Source organism: Engystomops pustulosus, chromosome 1 (genome assembly GCF_040894005.1).
Source record: "Engystomops pustulosus chromosome 1, aEngPut4.maternal, whole genome shotgun sequence".
Lineage (NCBI taxonomy): Eukaryota > Metazoa > Chordata > Amphibia > Anura > Leptodactylidae > Engystomops > Engystomops pustulosus.
In genome coordinates, this window is record NC_092411.1 from 182,991,427 (window position 1) to 183,010,770 (window position 19,344).

The window sequence follows — 19,344 nt, forward strand, 5'->3', positions numbered from 1 at the left end:
ACACATTAAAGAACAGCGACATAGATGCAATATCAGTAGAAGAAATCTCTACCACAAGTCAATGAATATGGAAGTTAGCTAATTCCTGTCTCTAATCCACCTATACTGCAAATCTGTTAGGGAATCAAAATTCATCACCAAAGTCAAAAAATACATTTTGACAAAAGGCACTTTACAATAAAACGTGGATAGCATATATTTGAATGAAGGCAATTGAAATCGTCAAATTGTTCAACATTCTAGTATTTACAAAGCATTTCAGTCTCTATACATTTCCACATCCATTTTAGCAGGATTAAAAACATTGATTCTTAAGAACAGTGGTACCGCATTTTGGAAGATGCCAAAATTATTTTCTTGATTTACTTTTTTCATGTCCAAGCTATACGGTATTATAGTTCCAATATAAAAGCTTTACTAAATGTGAGCATGTTGCTTGTACTATTCTAGTTTCCGATGGCGTTTGTAGCTTTTTCTTTAAGGATCTGTCTGCAATATGGAACATACAGTGGGGAAAATGTGTACAGTATTTGATTACCTGTTTATCAAGTTTTCTAACCCACAAGGAATGGAGAGGTCTGTAATCATTGTTGTAGGTTCACTGCAACTTCTAAACAGTATCTCGAAAAACATCCAGAAGACAACATTGTAATTGATTTTATTGCGTTAAATAAGTAGTCAATACAACTGAAAAACAGAACTTTATATTTTGAACAGAAACGTTTGTTTGAAATTACATAGGTCAGACATAACCTGTAGTTCTTGACCATCTCTGCACACACTGCTGCAAGAATTTTGGCCCATTTCTCCATACCGATCGTCTCCTGATCTTTCAGGTTGCGGGCTTTTTCTGGGTTACATTGAGTTTTATCACCCTTCAAAGATTTCAAATTGGGTTCAGGTCTGAAGAATGGCACTTCTTGGTTTCCTTGGCTGTGTTTTTCAGGTTAGAGTCATGCTGAAAGATCCAGCTGCAACCCACCTTCAATGCTCTCATTGAGGGAAAGAGTTTATTGGCTAATATATTGCAATAAACGACCCTATATATATCCTCCATTCAATATGGTGCCATTGTCCTTTCCTATTTGACTTTGCAGAAAAGCCTCTCCAATGTATGATGAACCATGCTTCATGGTTGGGACATTGTTCTTGGGGTTGTACTCCAAACATAGCTCCAGGCCGATTCCTGACCTTTCTCAAAATCATCCTTCCTCAATGGATCAAGATCTTTTATGGTGTCCCAGTCCGTTTTTTTTTTTTTCTAAAAATTTGTTTTTTGTACAGTTGTTTCTTTCTCACCATGCTCATTGTCTATTTTCCTGTAGCACATCCCAGCTCCAACTCTACATCAATCGCAATGATGAAGAAAGCTGAGCTCTGTAAGCTCTCTAAGCTCTGTAAGAAAGCTACTCACTTAGTCCAACAGAAATTAAAACAGGCAGTGTGCATGTATAAAATATCCTTCTAGTTTCTTATGCCCACAGCGGAAGGAAGCAGAATATAGGAAAACTTGGGGATTGTAAAAGAGAAGTTGTAGATTCTATTAGCAGACATACATACATATACACATAGACACACTCAGCTTTGTATATTAGATATTATGTTTAGGTAGATTTTAACCCCTTCCCGACGCATATTGCAGCAAAGGCTTACCGGTAACACCGATCGCGGGTGTTGTCATGTCGATCGCCGCCGATGATGTCACGGGGATCGGCGATACGTTGCCATGACAGCTTCGGGTCTCATGAAGGCCCAAAGCGGTCTCGTTTTAACCCATTCATTACAATGTGCTCATTGCACATTGTAATGAATGAGGACGAAAATCCACATATACTGCCATACTGCAGTATGGCAGTATATGATAGGATCGATCAGACAACCTAGGGATAAAGTACCCTAGAGAGTCTGAAAAATAGTAAAAGTAAAAATAAAAAAAAGTTTTAAAAAACTTATAATAAAAAAACCTAAAAATTCAAGTCACCCCCCTTTCCCTAGAACTGATATAAATATCATGTATAAAGTACCTTGGGGTACACATATCGCCAGACCTCGCCTTCTGATTCTTAATCACGAGCCACTGTTAAAACGTGTGGATGAGGACCTGACAAAATGGCAACCGCTAGCATTGTTGTGGTTTGGCAGGGTTAATGTGCTCAAAATGGACATACTGCCATGCATCCTTACTACACCAAAACTGTCAGGTGGGGTGGGACTACCAGACTTTATGACCATCTACAGAGCATCCATTGGGACATGCATACTAGACCTGTTTCATCACCAAGAAAGCAAACTATGGGTGGCAACTAAATTTGCAATGCCTACAGCACATATCCTAGGGGTTTTCTGGTTAATGCCAAGCTGCTTGACCTACCCCCAATTGTACAAGAATTAGTGAAAGTATGGAGGAAGTTTGCCTTCAAAATGAAAATAGTTACAGCAGCGAGGCCCCCTTTTTGGGCAACCCTCGATTCTCCTCATTTCTCTAAACATACTTGATACTGGTTCTTCCAGCAACTCCCCTCCCAAGAGTTAGAGATGTTATAAGGGACAAAGGGTTACGCCCACTAACCAATATTGGTTCTAGCAGCTCAAGAGGGGCATGGATGCAATACTTTCAGCCCCGCCATATCATATCAGCCTGGCCACACTGTCCACACTCACAGAGACTCTAACCACATTTTAAGAGCTCTGCCTAACTAAAGAACCCCCGATACACACAATACACTCTTTTTTTTTTAAAAAAAAACCTGTTCTGATGGCAAAGGAGATGTAAGACTTGAAACTCTACTATGCCAGGCCATGGGAGACTGCACTGGGTAAAAGCATCACCAAGGAACAATGGGCCACAGCATACACATTGATGCACAAGCTGCCCTTATCCTGTCGTCTCCAGGAGCTTTATTGCAAAATATTGGAGCTCATTTACAAAGGGTCCATCGGACGCATTTTTGTTGGGTTTCCCGACGTTTTCCATTTTGCCCCTAATTGCCCCGGGATTTTGGCGCACGTGATCGGATTTTGGCGCATCAGCGCCAGCTTGCATGCAATAGAAATCGTGGAGCGGACCGTCGGACAACCCACAGGATTTAACATTTAGAATTGTGTCGCAGGACACGCACTTACATACACCGGGAAGAAGCAGGTGAACTCCGGTGGACCTCGGCGCAGAAGCGACTGATGCAGGAACTCAGGCGCATGAGCTTGGTGAATCGCAGCAGACCCTAATCCTCGTCGGACAACGCACCACGGGATCGCCCCATTATCTCAATGGTACGGCACTCCGATGCGATTACATCAGATGAATCCTCAGGTCCCAAGGTGTTGCTGGAGTTGTGGGGTTGAGGAGGGCACAATGCTATATATATGGTTGAGTTGCCCATTGATTACACCCTTATGGCAGGACATTGCTCAATTATATAATTTTCTCATGCATTCCATTATCAAGTTGTCACCTGAGCAGGCTCTGCTATCAGTCCTTCCTGGCCCAATATCTTTAATAAAAAAAAAATCTTTTACACCACTTCCTCATGGCACCATCTAGGACAGATTGGGTTGTGGCCATTAACCATCTCTTCAGAATGGAAGAACTGAAAGCAATAGATGACGATAGTGTCTCCGCTCTTTTTACTCTTGGAACCCATGGTTGTCCTTCAAAGATTCTACCTCATGCGCACAGTGAATATCTACAGCTGTCCTCCAATGATATGATAGGGATTACCTCCCCTCAGGAAATTGAAAGCAACTCTGAGTTAAGTGATTCTGCTCTCAGCTTCTTGAACCTAACATGAGAGCCCCCCTCTTTCCCATCCTCTCTTGCAATTTTTGTTTCATCCCTTTTTCTCCTTTTTAAATGGGTTTATATGTCTATTTGAACTGATGTACACTATTTTCAATATATGCCCTGCTGTTGCAATGTTTGCTGATGCACAGCATCACTGAAGCTGTTCGTCCTGAGTACCAATGTTTGAAGTTTCTAATTGTTTTGTATACAATAAAATCTTATTGACCCATAAAAACATCTCTTAAACCTGCATTTTTTTTCACACACACTGCCAGGACTTTGTTCCCACCTACCAAGCCACATGTTTACCACAGTATCTTCAGATTCCTGGTCATAGGGCAAATCTCATGTGCAGATCATACAAGTTAATAGCTTGTTAAGAAATATTTATTAAAATTTTTAAATAACAGCACTTTTCTTATATATGCATAAGCCAAAAAATATTCGCTGACCATGGGTTACCCAGGCTCGACCAAAAGTCGGCCTGTATGTGCCACCCTGGTAATCAATTGTACCAAGGGACCCTTGACAAAGCCAGCTGTGTTGGGGAGGCGTGCTCTCCCTCCTTTATATCTTATGATTATTAAGGGTTATATTGAGCTACTTTTTTCTGTTTATTCAACCACTTTAATGTGTACCTGTTGTAGCTTTGACTATTTACTTTGTCAGGTTCACTTACCTGTTGGGGAGCCACCTTTTTACCTCCTGGAACTAATGTTTTTCTAAAACCACCAGTGTTTTTACTATCAATTTAAGTCACTGAGGCACATTTACTTACCCGTCTGAGTTGCAATCCCTGAACCGGACTCTCCAACGATGAGCACGTGATACACTCCACGTAGATCGTGCACCCGATATCCTGCATGTGTCGCTCTCTGCTCTGGTCTGCCGGAGTTCACCTTCTTCTTCCTGGTACATGTAAGTGCATGGCCTGCAACACAAATTTAAATGTTAAATCCCGTGCTTAGTCCGAATTCGTCGGATAGTTTGACAGCCCGCCCCCCGATTTGTGTTGCAGGAAAGCCAGTGCAATTGCGACACAACCCGTCACGTGTGACACAAAGATGACACATTGTTGCGCTTCTGAAGCAAGTCGGAGGCATTGAATAACCACCAAAACCTCTTTTAAGGTTCTCCATCGATCCTATATGGAACATGCTAGAATACATACAGCTGAAACTTGCAAATTCAAAAGTTTAAATACAAGCCCTTAGTTGCTTTTAGGCCGGATTTATGTGACCGTATGGTGGACGCAAGATTGCGGTCATACATATACAAGAAAAAGGTAGGACATGTCGTTTATTTTCCCGAGTGTCTGGCCCGTACACCATGCATCTAAATGGAGAGGGGATGGGTCACCACTCCTCCTCTCCTTTGCGCCAGACACATGCCCGCCCGGCTGGCATACCTTTGTGTAAATTCACCCTTAATCTTTAAGATTTGGGTGAAATGTTTGGGATATCCTTCCACAAGATTCTCACAATAATTTGGGCCCCTTCCTCCTGACAGAACTGGTGTAACTGAGCTATATTTGTAGGCCCCCTTGCTCGTATCGGTCTTTTAGGCTTTGCCCATAAATCTTTAATAGGATTGAGATCAGAGCTGTGTGATGGCTAGTAAAAAATCATTGACTTTGTTATCCTCAACCCTTTAGGAAGCAGCCAGTTTGTACGTTAAAGCTCAGCCCTTTTTTGGAAATCTGATACTGTATGTGTCTCTTGTTGTGGTAATAACTTTTTAAATAACTATTCCTTGGCATAAACTTGAAAAAATAGTGGAACACACTGGACTCCCTGATTAGTCCAGAACATGTCTGAGGAAGGAGGCGTGACCTCCAAAACGTCACAGTAATCATGCGAGCGCCGTCTCTGCTAAGAAGTGACTGACGATAAGACCTGATCTTCTGCTGAATTAATACCTGTGAGATGTCTCTACAAGCCACGGTACAGTGAAACTCAGAAGTGGAAGTTGCATCTTTGCAACCCGTTTAATAACAAAGGACTGCATCTAGAGGTATATCCTCAGAAGTTATTTATAAAGAAAAAACTTTTTTCCAAGTACTGTATTTTTTGTAACTAACGTGTTAACAAGAATTATATAAAGCAAAGATATTTTATAAGAAAATTACTCTCAGTGGTTCGGTTTTTTTCCTACATAATAACTTTTTAACACTTATCTAATTGATTTTGAGATAGTTATCTCGTGACACATTGTAGTTTACGTTAATAGTTTTATTTTGCTGATCGGTTTTGTTTTTGGGTGTAAAAATTAAACAATGTAGTAAAAATTTGAAAACTTACAGTTTTCAACATTACAAATTTTCTTTTTAAACAAAATTGTCATACCACAATTTTTTATTTGTAGAAAACTTTTGCCATTTGTCTTATTTTTCTTTCTTAAAGGTTAAAACATACACCATGATTTTGGGACTGTTTCTCCTGAGTAAGGCAATACCTCACATGTGGATGTCAACTGGCACGCTGCGATGTGCAGCAGGGAATTAGTGCTATTGGGTTTTTGGAGAGCTGATTTGGTTCCAAATATTTTTAGGTGTCACAATGTACTTCCAGAGCCTCTAAAGTACAATAGATTACATTATTTTGGAAACTGTACCCCTCAAAGAATTTATCTAGTTTTTGTTGAGCATTTCAACCCCAAGGTACTGGCCCAAATGTAATACAAACCTAATACAAACCTGATCTCAGTAGCCAGTAGTCCCCGTGCTTGCCCCTTATAGCTCCAGTGCTTGCCCCCAGTAGTCTCAGAGATGCTCCCAGTACCCAGCTGTCACAATGATGCCCCCAATAGTAACAGTGATGCCCCAGTAGCTACTAGTTACAGTGCCTGCCCACTGTCCCCAGTAGTTACAGTGCCTTCCCCAGTAGCCAGTAAACACTGAGCCAGTCCCCAGTAGTTGGTAGTTACAGAGCCTTCCCCACTGGTCTGTAGTTGCAGAGCCTGCCTCCAGTAGCCATAACAGGGATGCTCTCAGTAGTCAATAGTCCCAGAAACTGCTCCCTTTTTTAGAAGTACCAGTGCCTGCTCCCAGCAGCCCCAGTGCCTGCCCCAGTAAACACTGACACTTTATCCAGTAGTCACAGTCTACCCCTAGTAGCCAGTAGTCACAGTGCCTGCTTACAGAAGCCACTGTGCCAGTCTACCACCAGTAGCCAGAAGTCACAGTACTTGTCTTCACCCAGTAATCAAAGAGCCTGTATCCAGTAACCGTAAGTCACAGAGCTTTCACCCAGTAGCCAGTAGTTGCAGTACCTGCCCTCAGTAGTCAGTATTAACAGTGCATGCCCCAAGTAGCCAGTATTCACAGTGATACTCCCAGTAGCCAGTTCTCCCAGCACCTGCCTTAGTAGTCCTAGTGACTTCCCCCAGTAGTTGAAGAACTTGCTCCTATAACCAGCAGTCATAGTGATACCCCCAGTAGCCAGTTAAAAAAGAGTTTGCCCAAGTAGCCAGCAGTCAAAGTGCCTGTCCCCAGAAGCCAGTAGTTACACAGCCTGCCCCCAGTACCCAATGTTATAGTGCTTTCCCACTAGAGCCCCATTTCCTGCCCCCAGTAGTCACAATGATGCCCCCAGAAGAACAGGGATGCAATCAGTAGCCATATGTAACAGCACTTTTCTCCTGTAGTAAATTAACTCTAAGTCTGCCCAAGTAGCAATAGTGCCTGTTCAGAAGCCAGTATTTACAGAGCCTTCCCCCAGTAGCCAGTAGTCACAGTGCTTGCAACCAGTAATAACAGAAATGCCCCCTGTAGTCAGTAGACACAGAACTTACTCCCTGTAGCCAGTAGTCAGTGTCTGCCTCAGTAGTGAGAAAACACTGTGTCTGCCCCCAGTAGCTGGTAGTCACATAGCTTTCCCCCATTGTCTGTAGTCACAGTGCCTGCCTCCACTAGCCAGTAGTCAAAGAACCTGTCCCATTTAGCCAGTAGTCACAATGTTTTCCCACTGTAGTCACAGTGATGCCCCCTGATAGTTAGTAGTCATAGTGATGCCCCCAGTAGTCATAGTGATGCCCTCAGTAGTTACAGTGCTTCGCTTAGTAGTCAGTAGTCACAGTGCCTGTCCCCTGTAGCCAAGAAACAAATAGTGCTTGCCCATTAAGCCAGTAGTAACAGTTCTTGCTCCTTTATTTAGCCAGTAGTAACAGTTCTTGCTCCTTAGAAGCCCCAGTGCCTGCCCTCCAGTGAGAAGTAAATACTGAGCCTGCTTCTAGTAGCCAGTAGTCACAGTGCTTGCCCCCATAGCCCTAGTGCCTGCCAAGTAGCCAGTAGTTACAGTAATGCACCCAGTAGCTAGAATTCACAGTTCTTGCCACCATTAGCCAGGTAATTACAGTGCCTGCCCACAGTAGCCAGTAGTAACTGTGCATGTTCCAAGTGGCATCAGTGTCTGCCTCAATAGCCAGTAATCACAGTGATGTCTACAGTTGCTAGGCCTAACAGTGCATGCTCCCAGTAGCATCAGTGTCTGCTCAATAGCCAGTAGTCACATTGATGCAATTTTTGATGCAATTTCAATACAATTTCAATGCGTTTTTCACGCGCAGAAAATGCGCGTGAAATGGACTCGGGACTGAGCGTTATCTTTTCTATGGCAATTGATGCGTGAAAAACGCATTGCACTTGCATTGCACTTGCAAGTGTCTCAGAGTGCAATGCGTTTTTGATGCGTCTCCATAGACTTGTATGGTGCGTTTTTCACGCGCGTGACTTGCAAAAGTAGAGCATGTCGAGATTTTAAACGCGCGTTAAAAAAAACGCACGTGTGTGCGTGAAAAAAAATGCAAGTCTGAAAAGACCCATTGATTACAATGAGTCAGAGTGCAATGCAAGTTCTGCACGTCAAAAGCACACGCAGAAAACGCGCGTGAAAAACGCAAGTGTGAAAGGGGCCTAAGGATCCAGAATGATTCCCTAGATCATAACTTACATGTCCAGTCGCCTCCTCTTTTGAGACTCGTTCAATGGGGATGACAGACAAAGAATTTGTACTGCCCAAATGTTTTCTCTGAAATTTTTTGAGACACCTGTTAGGTGTTGAAATTACAACCATTATTTAGAATCTCAAAAAGGACATTGTCCGGAAATAGAATGGGTACATTTTTTATGATTTTTTATGATATCATTATATTGTCTATTTTATGTGGTACTGATGGCATATGTGTTTCTTTATGTAGCGCATGTGAACTTCTGGTTTCAGCTGTTCTTTCCTTCCTCATCTGTGCAGGCTATGCACTCCATATTCTGATGGACCTCCCCATTCATTTTTGAAGAAGGTCACATTTTTGATTTCCATAGCAGTTAAACTATCAGTGAGACTCAACACAAATGTCTTATTATGGGCTTATCAATTTAATTGTATGACAGCAAAGAAACATTTTTCCCGTAACTGAAAGTCTTCCCCCCTTCCCAGTATCTCAAGTTAAAGCCAGGATTCTCAAAAATGATGACATATGAAAAGATCTCAGTGGTGAGGTAAGACAGGAAATATTGCTTTTCTTTCAATTGGCAAAGTTGGCTTGCCTACATTAAGTTGCCAAATCCATCGGTCACCATTTCTACATAAATTGGCACTTACTTCCAACATTAACCTCTTCCCCGGGGAGGAATGTCTGCACTTCTTCATTCCTTTTCCCTTGTTTTTTTCATATGTTATTATTTGTAATTTGTGCTGTTATTCATTACCTCACCAAGATGTGGGGGTTCAGATTGATCTTCCTAAGCTAATTTGGTGGGTAACTCATATCATTCACTATTTTTGTACAGTCTTTGTTCCCATTTTTACCCCCAGTGTGGAGATTGTATGCACATTGTGCCAACCAGCTTTGTTTACATTTCTTACAAAATAAAACTATCGAAACTAAAAAAGTTATGATTATAAGAAAATGCCAATACAAAACATATAAATTGTACAAATTGTACAAAAGACTAAATGAGATGTGTCATTTAAAACCATACAGTGAAAGAAAATGGCAAAGTCTTGCTCCCCAGCATTGCACATAATATTAAAGGCTGCCAATAGGAGAATAAAAACAGATTGAAGTCATATATTTTGCTCTGGTTTTAAGTATGAAAAAATGGTGAAACATTTCCTTTAAGCTTCCTTTATAGTAAAAGGGCTATACGCTTGAAGTAATAATCCAAATAAAAATCAAATGTGCCTGTAAATTAAAAAAAACCTAATGTATACCAATAAATCCCAATTTTAGAATACACTTTGCAGAACACACACACACACACACATATATATATATATATATATATATATATATATATATATATATATATATATAGATAGATAGATAGATAGATATTGTTAGCACTGTGTTAAAAAGCTTTTCATTTCTAGTGAATGTCACTCAAAGTATCTGTATTATTTGGAATAACTAATTCCTGAATATGGGGTATAAGGGAATAATGTACCAGGCAATATTATCTGTATACTGTAGAGCATTGTTATTCTGGATATGTATTTCAATATTTGGCATAGTTGGACAATGGATCGTAGAAGTACTGGAGTACCATTATTGATTTTTAGGGGAAAAGATTATTACTTATGTGCCCATTATATTCAGGTAGCATGTTAATGGAGTGGAAAGAGAGACCGAAACTAAATGACTTACCAAATGAGATGGAGTAGTTCAGATAGGGGTGTGCTCATTTTCTCATTTTGTTACCCACTTATTTCTCTATAGGACAACTCAGCTTTTTAGTGTCCTGAATCCATGAGAATAAATTGTTAATCCCTATTATATGGATAGTGCAGCACTTCCATGTTCTGCTGTCTTAATGTATTTATACCTCCAGTCCCACCCCTACTCCAGGCACAGAGCTGGTGACGTCACCCAGTTCTCTGCAGATCCCACAGTAGCATCTTCCATGCGCAGCCACCTGTACAAGGAAGATACTACCACTCATGCAAAGGATTTGCAGAGATTCGGGTGACGTCACCGGGTCTCTGGTTAGGGTAGGGGTGGGATGAGGCGGCAATTAAAAGATGGAAGAGCTCAGAGGCCATTGCTCACAGCCTCTGAAGCTCATTTACATATTTTGTAAAATGTTTTTTGATACAAATTGTGAGCATTCCTGGATATAAAAAACACAGCACAGGACTCCACTTCATCAGACGAACATGTAAATGTTTGGAGTCTACCATCCCTTTATCTGATGGTAGATTTCTTTTAAGTGGTCTGCCCAATCAATTAAGTGTTACTGAAGCCTACTGTGCTCAGGCTTCACAAGTTGTTGCTACACTGTATGAGCACCTCTCAGTATCATCCTTTCCCTTACACTTCCTGTACTCTTTGCAGCTTCTGAATCTGCAGCACAGAGGGGCTCTTATAACACACCCATAGCCTTTCAGGCTCATTTAGAAAAATATGCTCACAGTCATGGTTCTTGGATCTATGAGTAAATGTCCCTGGTTTGTCATGCTTGATTTTGACTGTAGATTTCCTTTAAAGTGTAGATAATTGATGGCAGTTACATACATAAATAAATGACAGATGATAGAGAGGTGATATATTAGATAGGTAGATTGTAGCTAGATATGATTGATTGATTGATTGATTGATAGATAGATAGATAGATAGATAGATAGATTGGTTTTGATGATAGGTTTTCCTATCAATATCAAATAGAGTAAAACCATTCTTTTACATTTTTAGAAATAGATAGATAGATAGATAGATAGATAGATATGATAGATAGATAGATAGATAGATAGATAGATAGATAGATAGATAGATAGATAGATAGATAGATAGATAGATATTATAGATAGATAGATAGATAGATAGATAGATAGATAGATAGATAGATGGATAGGATTGGAGCAGGAGTAGCACAAGCTGCTGCACTAATCAAGAGTTAGGCTGGAAGAAACACATTTACTTAAATATTCGAAGAATTCTGCTTTCACCACTAAATGACAGATTGATTTTTAGAGAGAAGACGATTCTTGACTCTCAAGTTTCCTGAGGATGAGTCCAGTGTGATTTGTCATCAATCATTCATCGTGGTCCTGCACATGGCTGACTATCTGCTGCACCTCATTCGTTCCGCACAGTAAAGGTCTGATCGGTGACCTGGGATGTATCTGCACAGAATGCTGCATCAGGTGTATAGATCAGGTATGTCATGTGTACATGAATTACATGCAGTGGATGCAAAAATGTTGTATATATATATATATATATATATATATATATATATATATATATATATATATATATATAGGGGGAAGCTAAAGTATGGCCGACAGCTTTGTAAATGGTGAAGATGCTCCAGTATCAACTTGCCCCATTGATCGCTAAGTAAGGTTATGAGCAGCAGCGGCAGCAGCGCCCTCCCCTGGGGATCTTCAGGAAACCACCACTCCTATCGTGGATTTTGGATCCTTTCTGGTGAGATGGAAGACATCTGTGTCCAGCTGGGATTCCCCTCCATGTGATCTATGGAGTTTCTCCAATCCCCTAGGGGTGGCACTGTACCCACCACAGTTCTGCTAACAGATCCAACTTGAAGGAGACTTCTTAGTTCTCAGGAGACCCTTACTGGGAGAGCATGACAGCAGCATTGCCTTCCTGATCAGGCTTGTGCTGCAGACAGGCATCCTTGCTGTGAGATCACCAGTGTTATAAATATCTCTAGCAGTGCCAGTGCTCAGGTTAGCAGTGAGCAATACCTAACATCTCTACGGCTCCACTCACTGACTGTCACATTGGCAACTGCTGCAGGAGCCACCAGGGCAGCAAAATGCACTTGGGATATTCCCTATTGAAAGAATGAGATTGCCTTCACTGTGTTCTGTCACGTTATTCTTCCTCTTCACATCCCCCCTCTGGACAGCAGTGTTTGCAGCTCCTAAGCAGAAAAAAGCCAAAGGACAGCTCCTGAAGGGCTCCAGTAACCATATCACAAGTGCCATAGTCTCATCTGCCTCCTTACCCTCCCTGGGTTCAGAGATCAGCGGGTCCCAGTGGAGCACAGCTGGGCGCAGGACTGGCAGCCTGTACTGCAGAGTGGGCATTGGATTCCATCTCCAGATCCACCCTGATGGCAAAGTCAATGGCTCACATGAAGCTAATCATTTAAGTAAGTGCTATCTATTAACTATCCTTAAGCTATGTGTTTTTCTAGTATAAAGTAAGTAATCATGCTGCTCTGGTTATCCTGCTGCTATGGCACTGCCACCTCTTGTGGAAATCATTTTGTTTAGGGAATGATACTGGCTTTTTAATCGAGATTATAAGTGCGATATACATAATATATACTATTAATGTGTTTATATGGCTACTAACAATTGTACTTTTTATGAGTAAAATTGATCCCACTGTAAAAATTACAGACACATTATGTAATATAAACATACAGTGTAAATATTAATAATGAAGGATTAAGGATAGAGATTTATAACTACATATAGTGCTTCTTAACAATATCTCATAATACCTCTATCTTTATATATTTAATAGCATTATTATTTTTAATATTAATACCATCACACTTATCTAAAGTCATGCAGTAGATGTTTTATAGGAGGAAGCATGAAACATTCCTTAAGATTTCCTTGAGTAGTCTCTAGTAGATATAAAGTTTAAAAGCCTCCTATGAATTATTAAAGTCTGGTTTCCTAACAAACATAATCATCTAACACAGCAGAATGCACATTATATCCTTCATTGCACTTGTGAGATCTTTAAGAGACTGACCTAAGCCATCACAATAGATATGTATAGCATCCGTGCAGATTCTTTCTTTCCTTCTTTATCTCTTCCCTTCTTCTCTCTATTCTTATCTTACTTATCTAGCTGATTGGAGACATATCAAGTGTAAACTTCCTATTTGTAATACCACTTGATATTTATCTATCACCCTAGACAAGTGAGCTGTATGCAGCATATTAATAATTATTTTACAACAACACTAGAGACTTTATCAAAGTCATATAATCTTTCCACACTTCAGTAAGTAGCTCAGCATGATGGATTTCACCTTGTGAGACTGAAATGAAGGGTTTCTGGAATGGATTATAAACCTTTGAAACTTATGTTTTATTCAGTCCAAATAGAAGGAATTATCCAGGTGTCAGGACAATCTGAAATGACTTTTACTGAAGAATGTACAGCTAGAAGTATTCAGAAGTATTTTAAATACATGAAGAATAAGCAGGGGCCATGCTTCTGTCAAGTAGAAGTAGAGCATGTCTAGAATTATGTAGCAGCATTCTAACCAAAGGAACTGAAAAGTCCTCAATTGTAAATAATATAATATCACTGTATAAGATTTATTAAGTTCAGAACATATCAAAACAGGTTAAGGTTATGAATATATAATATATGAATATTGGTTAAATTGTTTGACAACATTTCAAGTTTCTTTTAGTTCACACACTACCCCTTTGTGAAAGATAATAATCTACCTTATTGCATTACTAGAAAAATGGTTTTGGTTGTTGTTATATTATATTATATTTATATATTGCCAAAAAGCATATTGTAGGAGCTCTAACAAGCAAGCACAAGGATATGAGTCCAGAATTCAATCAAATGTCTATATTGTAACTTATTGTAGTATGTTATTATTGCCATTATTATTTATTTTTAGTAATGAGACAAACAGCTGCTAAAGTGCTGCAAAGTGTTGAAAGTAATAGCATGTGTACCTTGTATATGGAATTATCAGAAGTATAATGTTCAAGAGAAGCAAAATGTGATACAATCTACCACAATCTATTTTGTACTCTAAACATTATTATGTTATTTGTATTTAATTTAAGTACTTTTTTCATATTAATTTTTTGTTTGATGTACCATATTCTTTTTTTAATCCTTACAGCTAATCTGACTAATATATAAAGGTATATTATGTGTTCTCTATCCACATTTGGATTTTTTTTCTATCCCTTAGAAATGAATTAGATTTCTAATTCAGAAGTATACACATGGCCTCTGGATTCTGTAGTCATCATTACTGATTGGATACAAACTTGACTATTTTGGCATCATTTTTCTACTTGTAAAAAGTAATAGGATCCATCAAAGAGCAATGCAGGTGTTATAAGCAGCAACACTTCAACATTAAAGGAGCAATTTGAAACAGCAGCAGCATTTTATAAATTGTTTAGTGGCTTTGTGGTCTGATCGTTAGAATGACTTAGCTGCCTGAAGATTTCAATCTAACTAAGCCCGAACATGTCCTTAATTATACCTGATTTATATCTGGACACTGCAAGTTTATCAAACAGCATGACTTGCCATTAGACTGGCCCAACAGCAGATATGAAATCTTGTAATAACATAATGCCTGTGAGAACTAATGTCCTTTTAACCTCTGCTAAACACTTATTTCTATATCTTTTGTATTAAATTTCTACAAAACTATTTTAAAGTTTTAGTTTATATTAGCTTCATTTTAATGGGGAACCTAGATCATTGAATGCAATCTATTGTTCGCTATAATCAGCCATTTCAGGTTTCATGTGCAGCCTGGTGACAGGTATAGTGTTCAGTGAAGATAATGTAAAAAAAAAATATTTTTTTTTGCCATCTCTGAGTCTTGAGATGTGTTTGGTGAAAACTATATGAACTCTGAGATTGTTCATATATTTTTCACACATATTAACATGTATTTGTTAATATTTTATGCTTAGGCCTTTTTCAGCTTGTAAAGTGAAACTTTCATTATTGGCCCTGAATTATTTTGCATTTTGGTTGAGATTGAAATGTTTGACAGACTACTGAAACATGGGGACTGGTGTTAATGTAAGTGAAACAATTCTGGGAATTTAGGACCTCTGCTTAACAGGTGCATTTCACAAAATTACATTTACTGCAGGACGCAGGGCCACACGGCAAGCTTTGTCCTGGAACAGTATTCCAATAAGAACACACAAGGAGAGGGTATAACCATAGTATATGGCATCTAATATGTGACAGTGCTAACTAATAATAACACTATTTTTTAAACATTTTTGATTACAGCTCGTATTTAAGTGTGACTGCGTGACTGCACTAGAAACGTTCACACTACCGTCAGGATTTCCATTTATTTACCTCCATTACAAAAAGATAACGGATGGTAAATAAACGGTAATACAACTAACAGTGCAAACGCTCAACTTTCACTTTCAAGACATTGATCTATAGCCTCTATATCTATCAACTTATCTGTCTATTCAAACCCTTAAATCTATCTGTCTATCCCTTATAGTTTCTACATCTGTGTATCTATCCATCAATCCATGCCTCAAATCTATCTATCTATCTATCTATCTATTTATCTATCTATCTATCTATCTATCTATCTATCTTCTATCTATCTGTCCCTCATAGATGTTATCTATCGATACCTCATTTCTACTTATCGATCTAGCTTTCTATCAATATCTGTCTATTTCTTCATTGAAAAAAAACTGTGGAAATTGACATCCCCATTGACTTTAATGTAAAATATAACTTAATGTCATCCGTTATAGTCAGTTAGGCATCATCCATTAGAAATAATTTTTTTTTAACAGAAAAAAACTCCATAATTTTTTCAGCCAGAAAACAGAAAAAAAGACTGTCTATCAGATGACAACGGATGACATTAAAGATCGCAATGACCTGACCTGGGATTTATAACGGATCCGTTAAATTTCAGTTTCTTACTTTTTTAAGGGGAAGCTAGAAACGGAAATCTGAATGGTAGTGTGAACTGAGCCTTAGATGGTATTACTGTTTAGTTTATAAATTCAAAGACAAGCCTGCTATGATGACATCATAATAAAATAGAGTATTATTATTTTATTTAGATAGGGATGTTTTTCACAATGTTTTGGGTTGTTGTTCTTTTGATGGCATGAATAGTATAGTATGCAGCAATGTGTCAAAAATACTATGGATACAAAAATACAATACTTCCAACAAAATGCAATTACTCCTGGTTTGTTAGGGGCCATAAGAAAGAGGGTCTGTCATACTTTAAATGGCTGTATAGTGAGCAGAATCCATGACACTTAGTGCTGTCTCCTATATGTTATCAACCGAACAGGGCAGCCAATAATAGCAACATTGCAGTGAACTTTATATAAAATCCCTTTCTGCTTTTTTGACAACTAACCCTGGAAAGGGTATTTTTATATATGCCAATTTACTATTGAACAATTTATAGTTGAATAATTCCAAAAAAAAGAAAAAAGACAGCAACCAATCTATTTACCAAAAGCTGTTTGTTTGATGCACGCAGCCCAGGGTCCTAGTGCGCAGGATCCATAGTCCAAGACAAAAAGGGGAGAAAAGGCCACAGCATCCAATATGATGAAAAAAGGTTAAACCTTTATTCCCACTGGCATAGAAAAAAGTGCAACGTTTCGATTCACAATGAATCTTTGTCAAGCATAATAGAATAATTCCAGTGATTGAATCAAATTACAGAAAAAAAGATAAAAAAGGATCCATGTGAATTTTATAATGAATCCATCTTGCGACAAGATAATTGTTGCATATGGAATTCTGAATGAAAAGTATAATAAAATGTAATTTGATAAAGTTGTGCATCCTTTAATAATAAGAATAATAAGAAAAATCTATAATGAAATAATAGCCAGATACACGTATTGCTGTATGTTTGCCAACTGCAACTTTCTAACCCTCCATTCTTGACAGATCCACTACATCACATCTTGCAGGGAGCCAACAGAATCAACACTTGTATTTTGGAAACATAAAAAACAGTGGTCTCTGGACAAACTGAACAGCTCTGAGGATCTGTGTATCTTGTTCTGCTTGGCCTTTTGTATAATAAATACAAATAAAACAAGTTCCCATGGTGCTTTTTGGCTCAGAGTGAGCATTTAATATAGTGTGGGCTCAGCTAGTACTTCAACTTGGCATTCATCTGAATTGTCAGCACGCACTATACGCACTTCCAAGACTGGCTCCATCTATTTACCAGATCTACCTCTAAACTGTAGAAGGACAGTGCACATTGAATGATAAAAGCTTTCTCCTGGGTGACAGACGTCAAATCAGCCATCTCGTTATTAGTTTGATTACTGGGCGGTCTTAATATTGTAGCTTCATTATGCTAATACTAAATAATATACCAGGGAATGAACATTGTAACCATTAATAGAGATTCTAAGTAGTTTTATCAAAATATATAAGCAAAACAGTTTAACAACTGAAACGTTATATACACTCTACCATCTGTGATCAGAGATTATTATTGCAATACACCTTATTATATATGATGTAGGATGGAAGGATAAATGTATAAATGTTAGAATTATAGCTAGTGTATAAAGAGTGCTTAGAGTTTGATTAAGTGTGATACTGTAGCTTCTAGCGCTACCCCATTTTTAGCAGTGATAAACCTTTATCAGAACCCTCCAATAAAGTTAGCAGACACTGCCGCGCTGTACAATAGGAACGCCGGACCGCGCTCGAAGCAGTGGGGCATATTAATGAGGGGGAGGTCCGAAGTGCTGCTTCTTCCCTGGACCGCTCCTTCCAATCCATAGGCCGGCGGTGACTGCCAGGCTTCATGGAGCAGTCACTGCCTCCTAGTCCCGCCCCCTAATGAATACGCCCTACCGTTTTGAGCAAGGTCCGGTGTACCTTTTGTACAGTGCGGCAGTGTCTGCTAGCTTTATCGGAGGGTTCCAATAAAGCTAGCAGTTTATCACTGCTAAAAATGGGGTAGCACTAGGAGGTGCTTACTATAGTAATCAGCTTCCAGTGCCTTTTTTATCGGTGACAGGTCCTCTTTAAGTTGAGTGCCAGAAAACAGACCTAGAGGAACAAATTAATAAATCCCCCCACAATATGCTTACAGCTGGGAGGTTGGGGCAGACTTAAACCTTTTCATTGCAGTTATTTATATGCTGTAGCATTAAAGGTGTTTACCACTTTATCTAACTCTTTTTATAATGTGTGTGTATATGTGGGGGCAGGATATTAGGTATTTTACCAATATACATCTATTTAAGGTTTTGCACTGAATTCTTGGAGGGTCATGAGATCTTATCTGTCTATGAGAAATCGCCCTGCCAGGACCTTATGATATTATTCATGAATATAAGAGGAAGGTCCTGGTAAGGCGATTGTTTGTGGACAGATCTAGATTGTTAGACTCTCCATATGGGGCCATATTATGGACAGAAATGTCTGGCTATTTAGGTAAAAGACAGAAGGCTTTCCTTTACATATCAACAAATCAGAGCAGAACTTTTAATAGATGTATATTGGTAAATTTCCTAATATCCTACCCCTTACACCCCCTTTCCTAATATCCTTCACACTAACTTATGTGAAGCTACATCACAAAGGGGCTGTATAAACCACCATCAGGCTCATTAGCAACATTTTAAAAGTTGATTTTAGAAGGAAGGAGGCCATGGATAACAAATATAAGAAGATTAGCACAGTCACTGCCTAGATCTATGTTAGTGCCCCTGGTTTATCAGTGCTTGATTTTGATGGTAGATTTCCTTTAAAAAAAAAAACACACACGGCACCAAAAAAACTGGGCAGATCTGTTCCAGCCAGTATTTAAATTC

At 39.0% G+C, this 19,344-nt stretch overlaps 1 protein-coding gene across 1 annotated transcript in view; it reads left to right on the forward strand.

Moving 5' to 3' along the window:
* The first annotated feature begins 12,217 nt into the window (after positions 1-12,217).
* The window catches only part of FGF5 (fibroblast growth factor 5), a 42,689-nt gene continuing 35,562 nt past the window's right edge, over positions 12,218-19,344 (forward strand). The window contains exon 1 of the mRNA XM_072126589.1: positions 12,218-12,896. Coding sequence (XP_071982690.1) covers positions 12,587-12,896 — 310 coding nt within the window. The 5' untranslated portion in view covers positions 12,218-12,586. The remainder of the gene's footprint in view (positions 12,897-19,344) is intronic.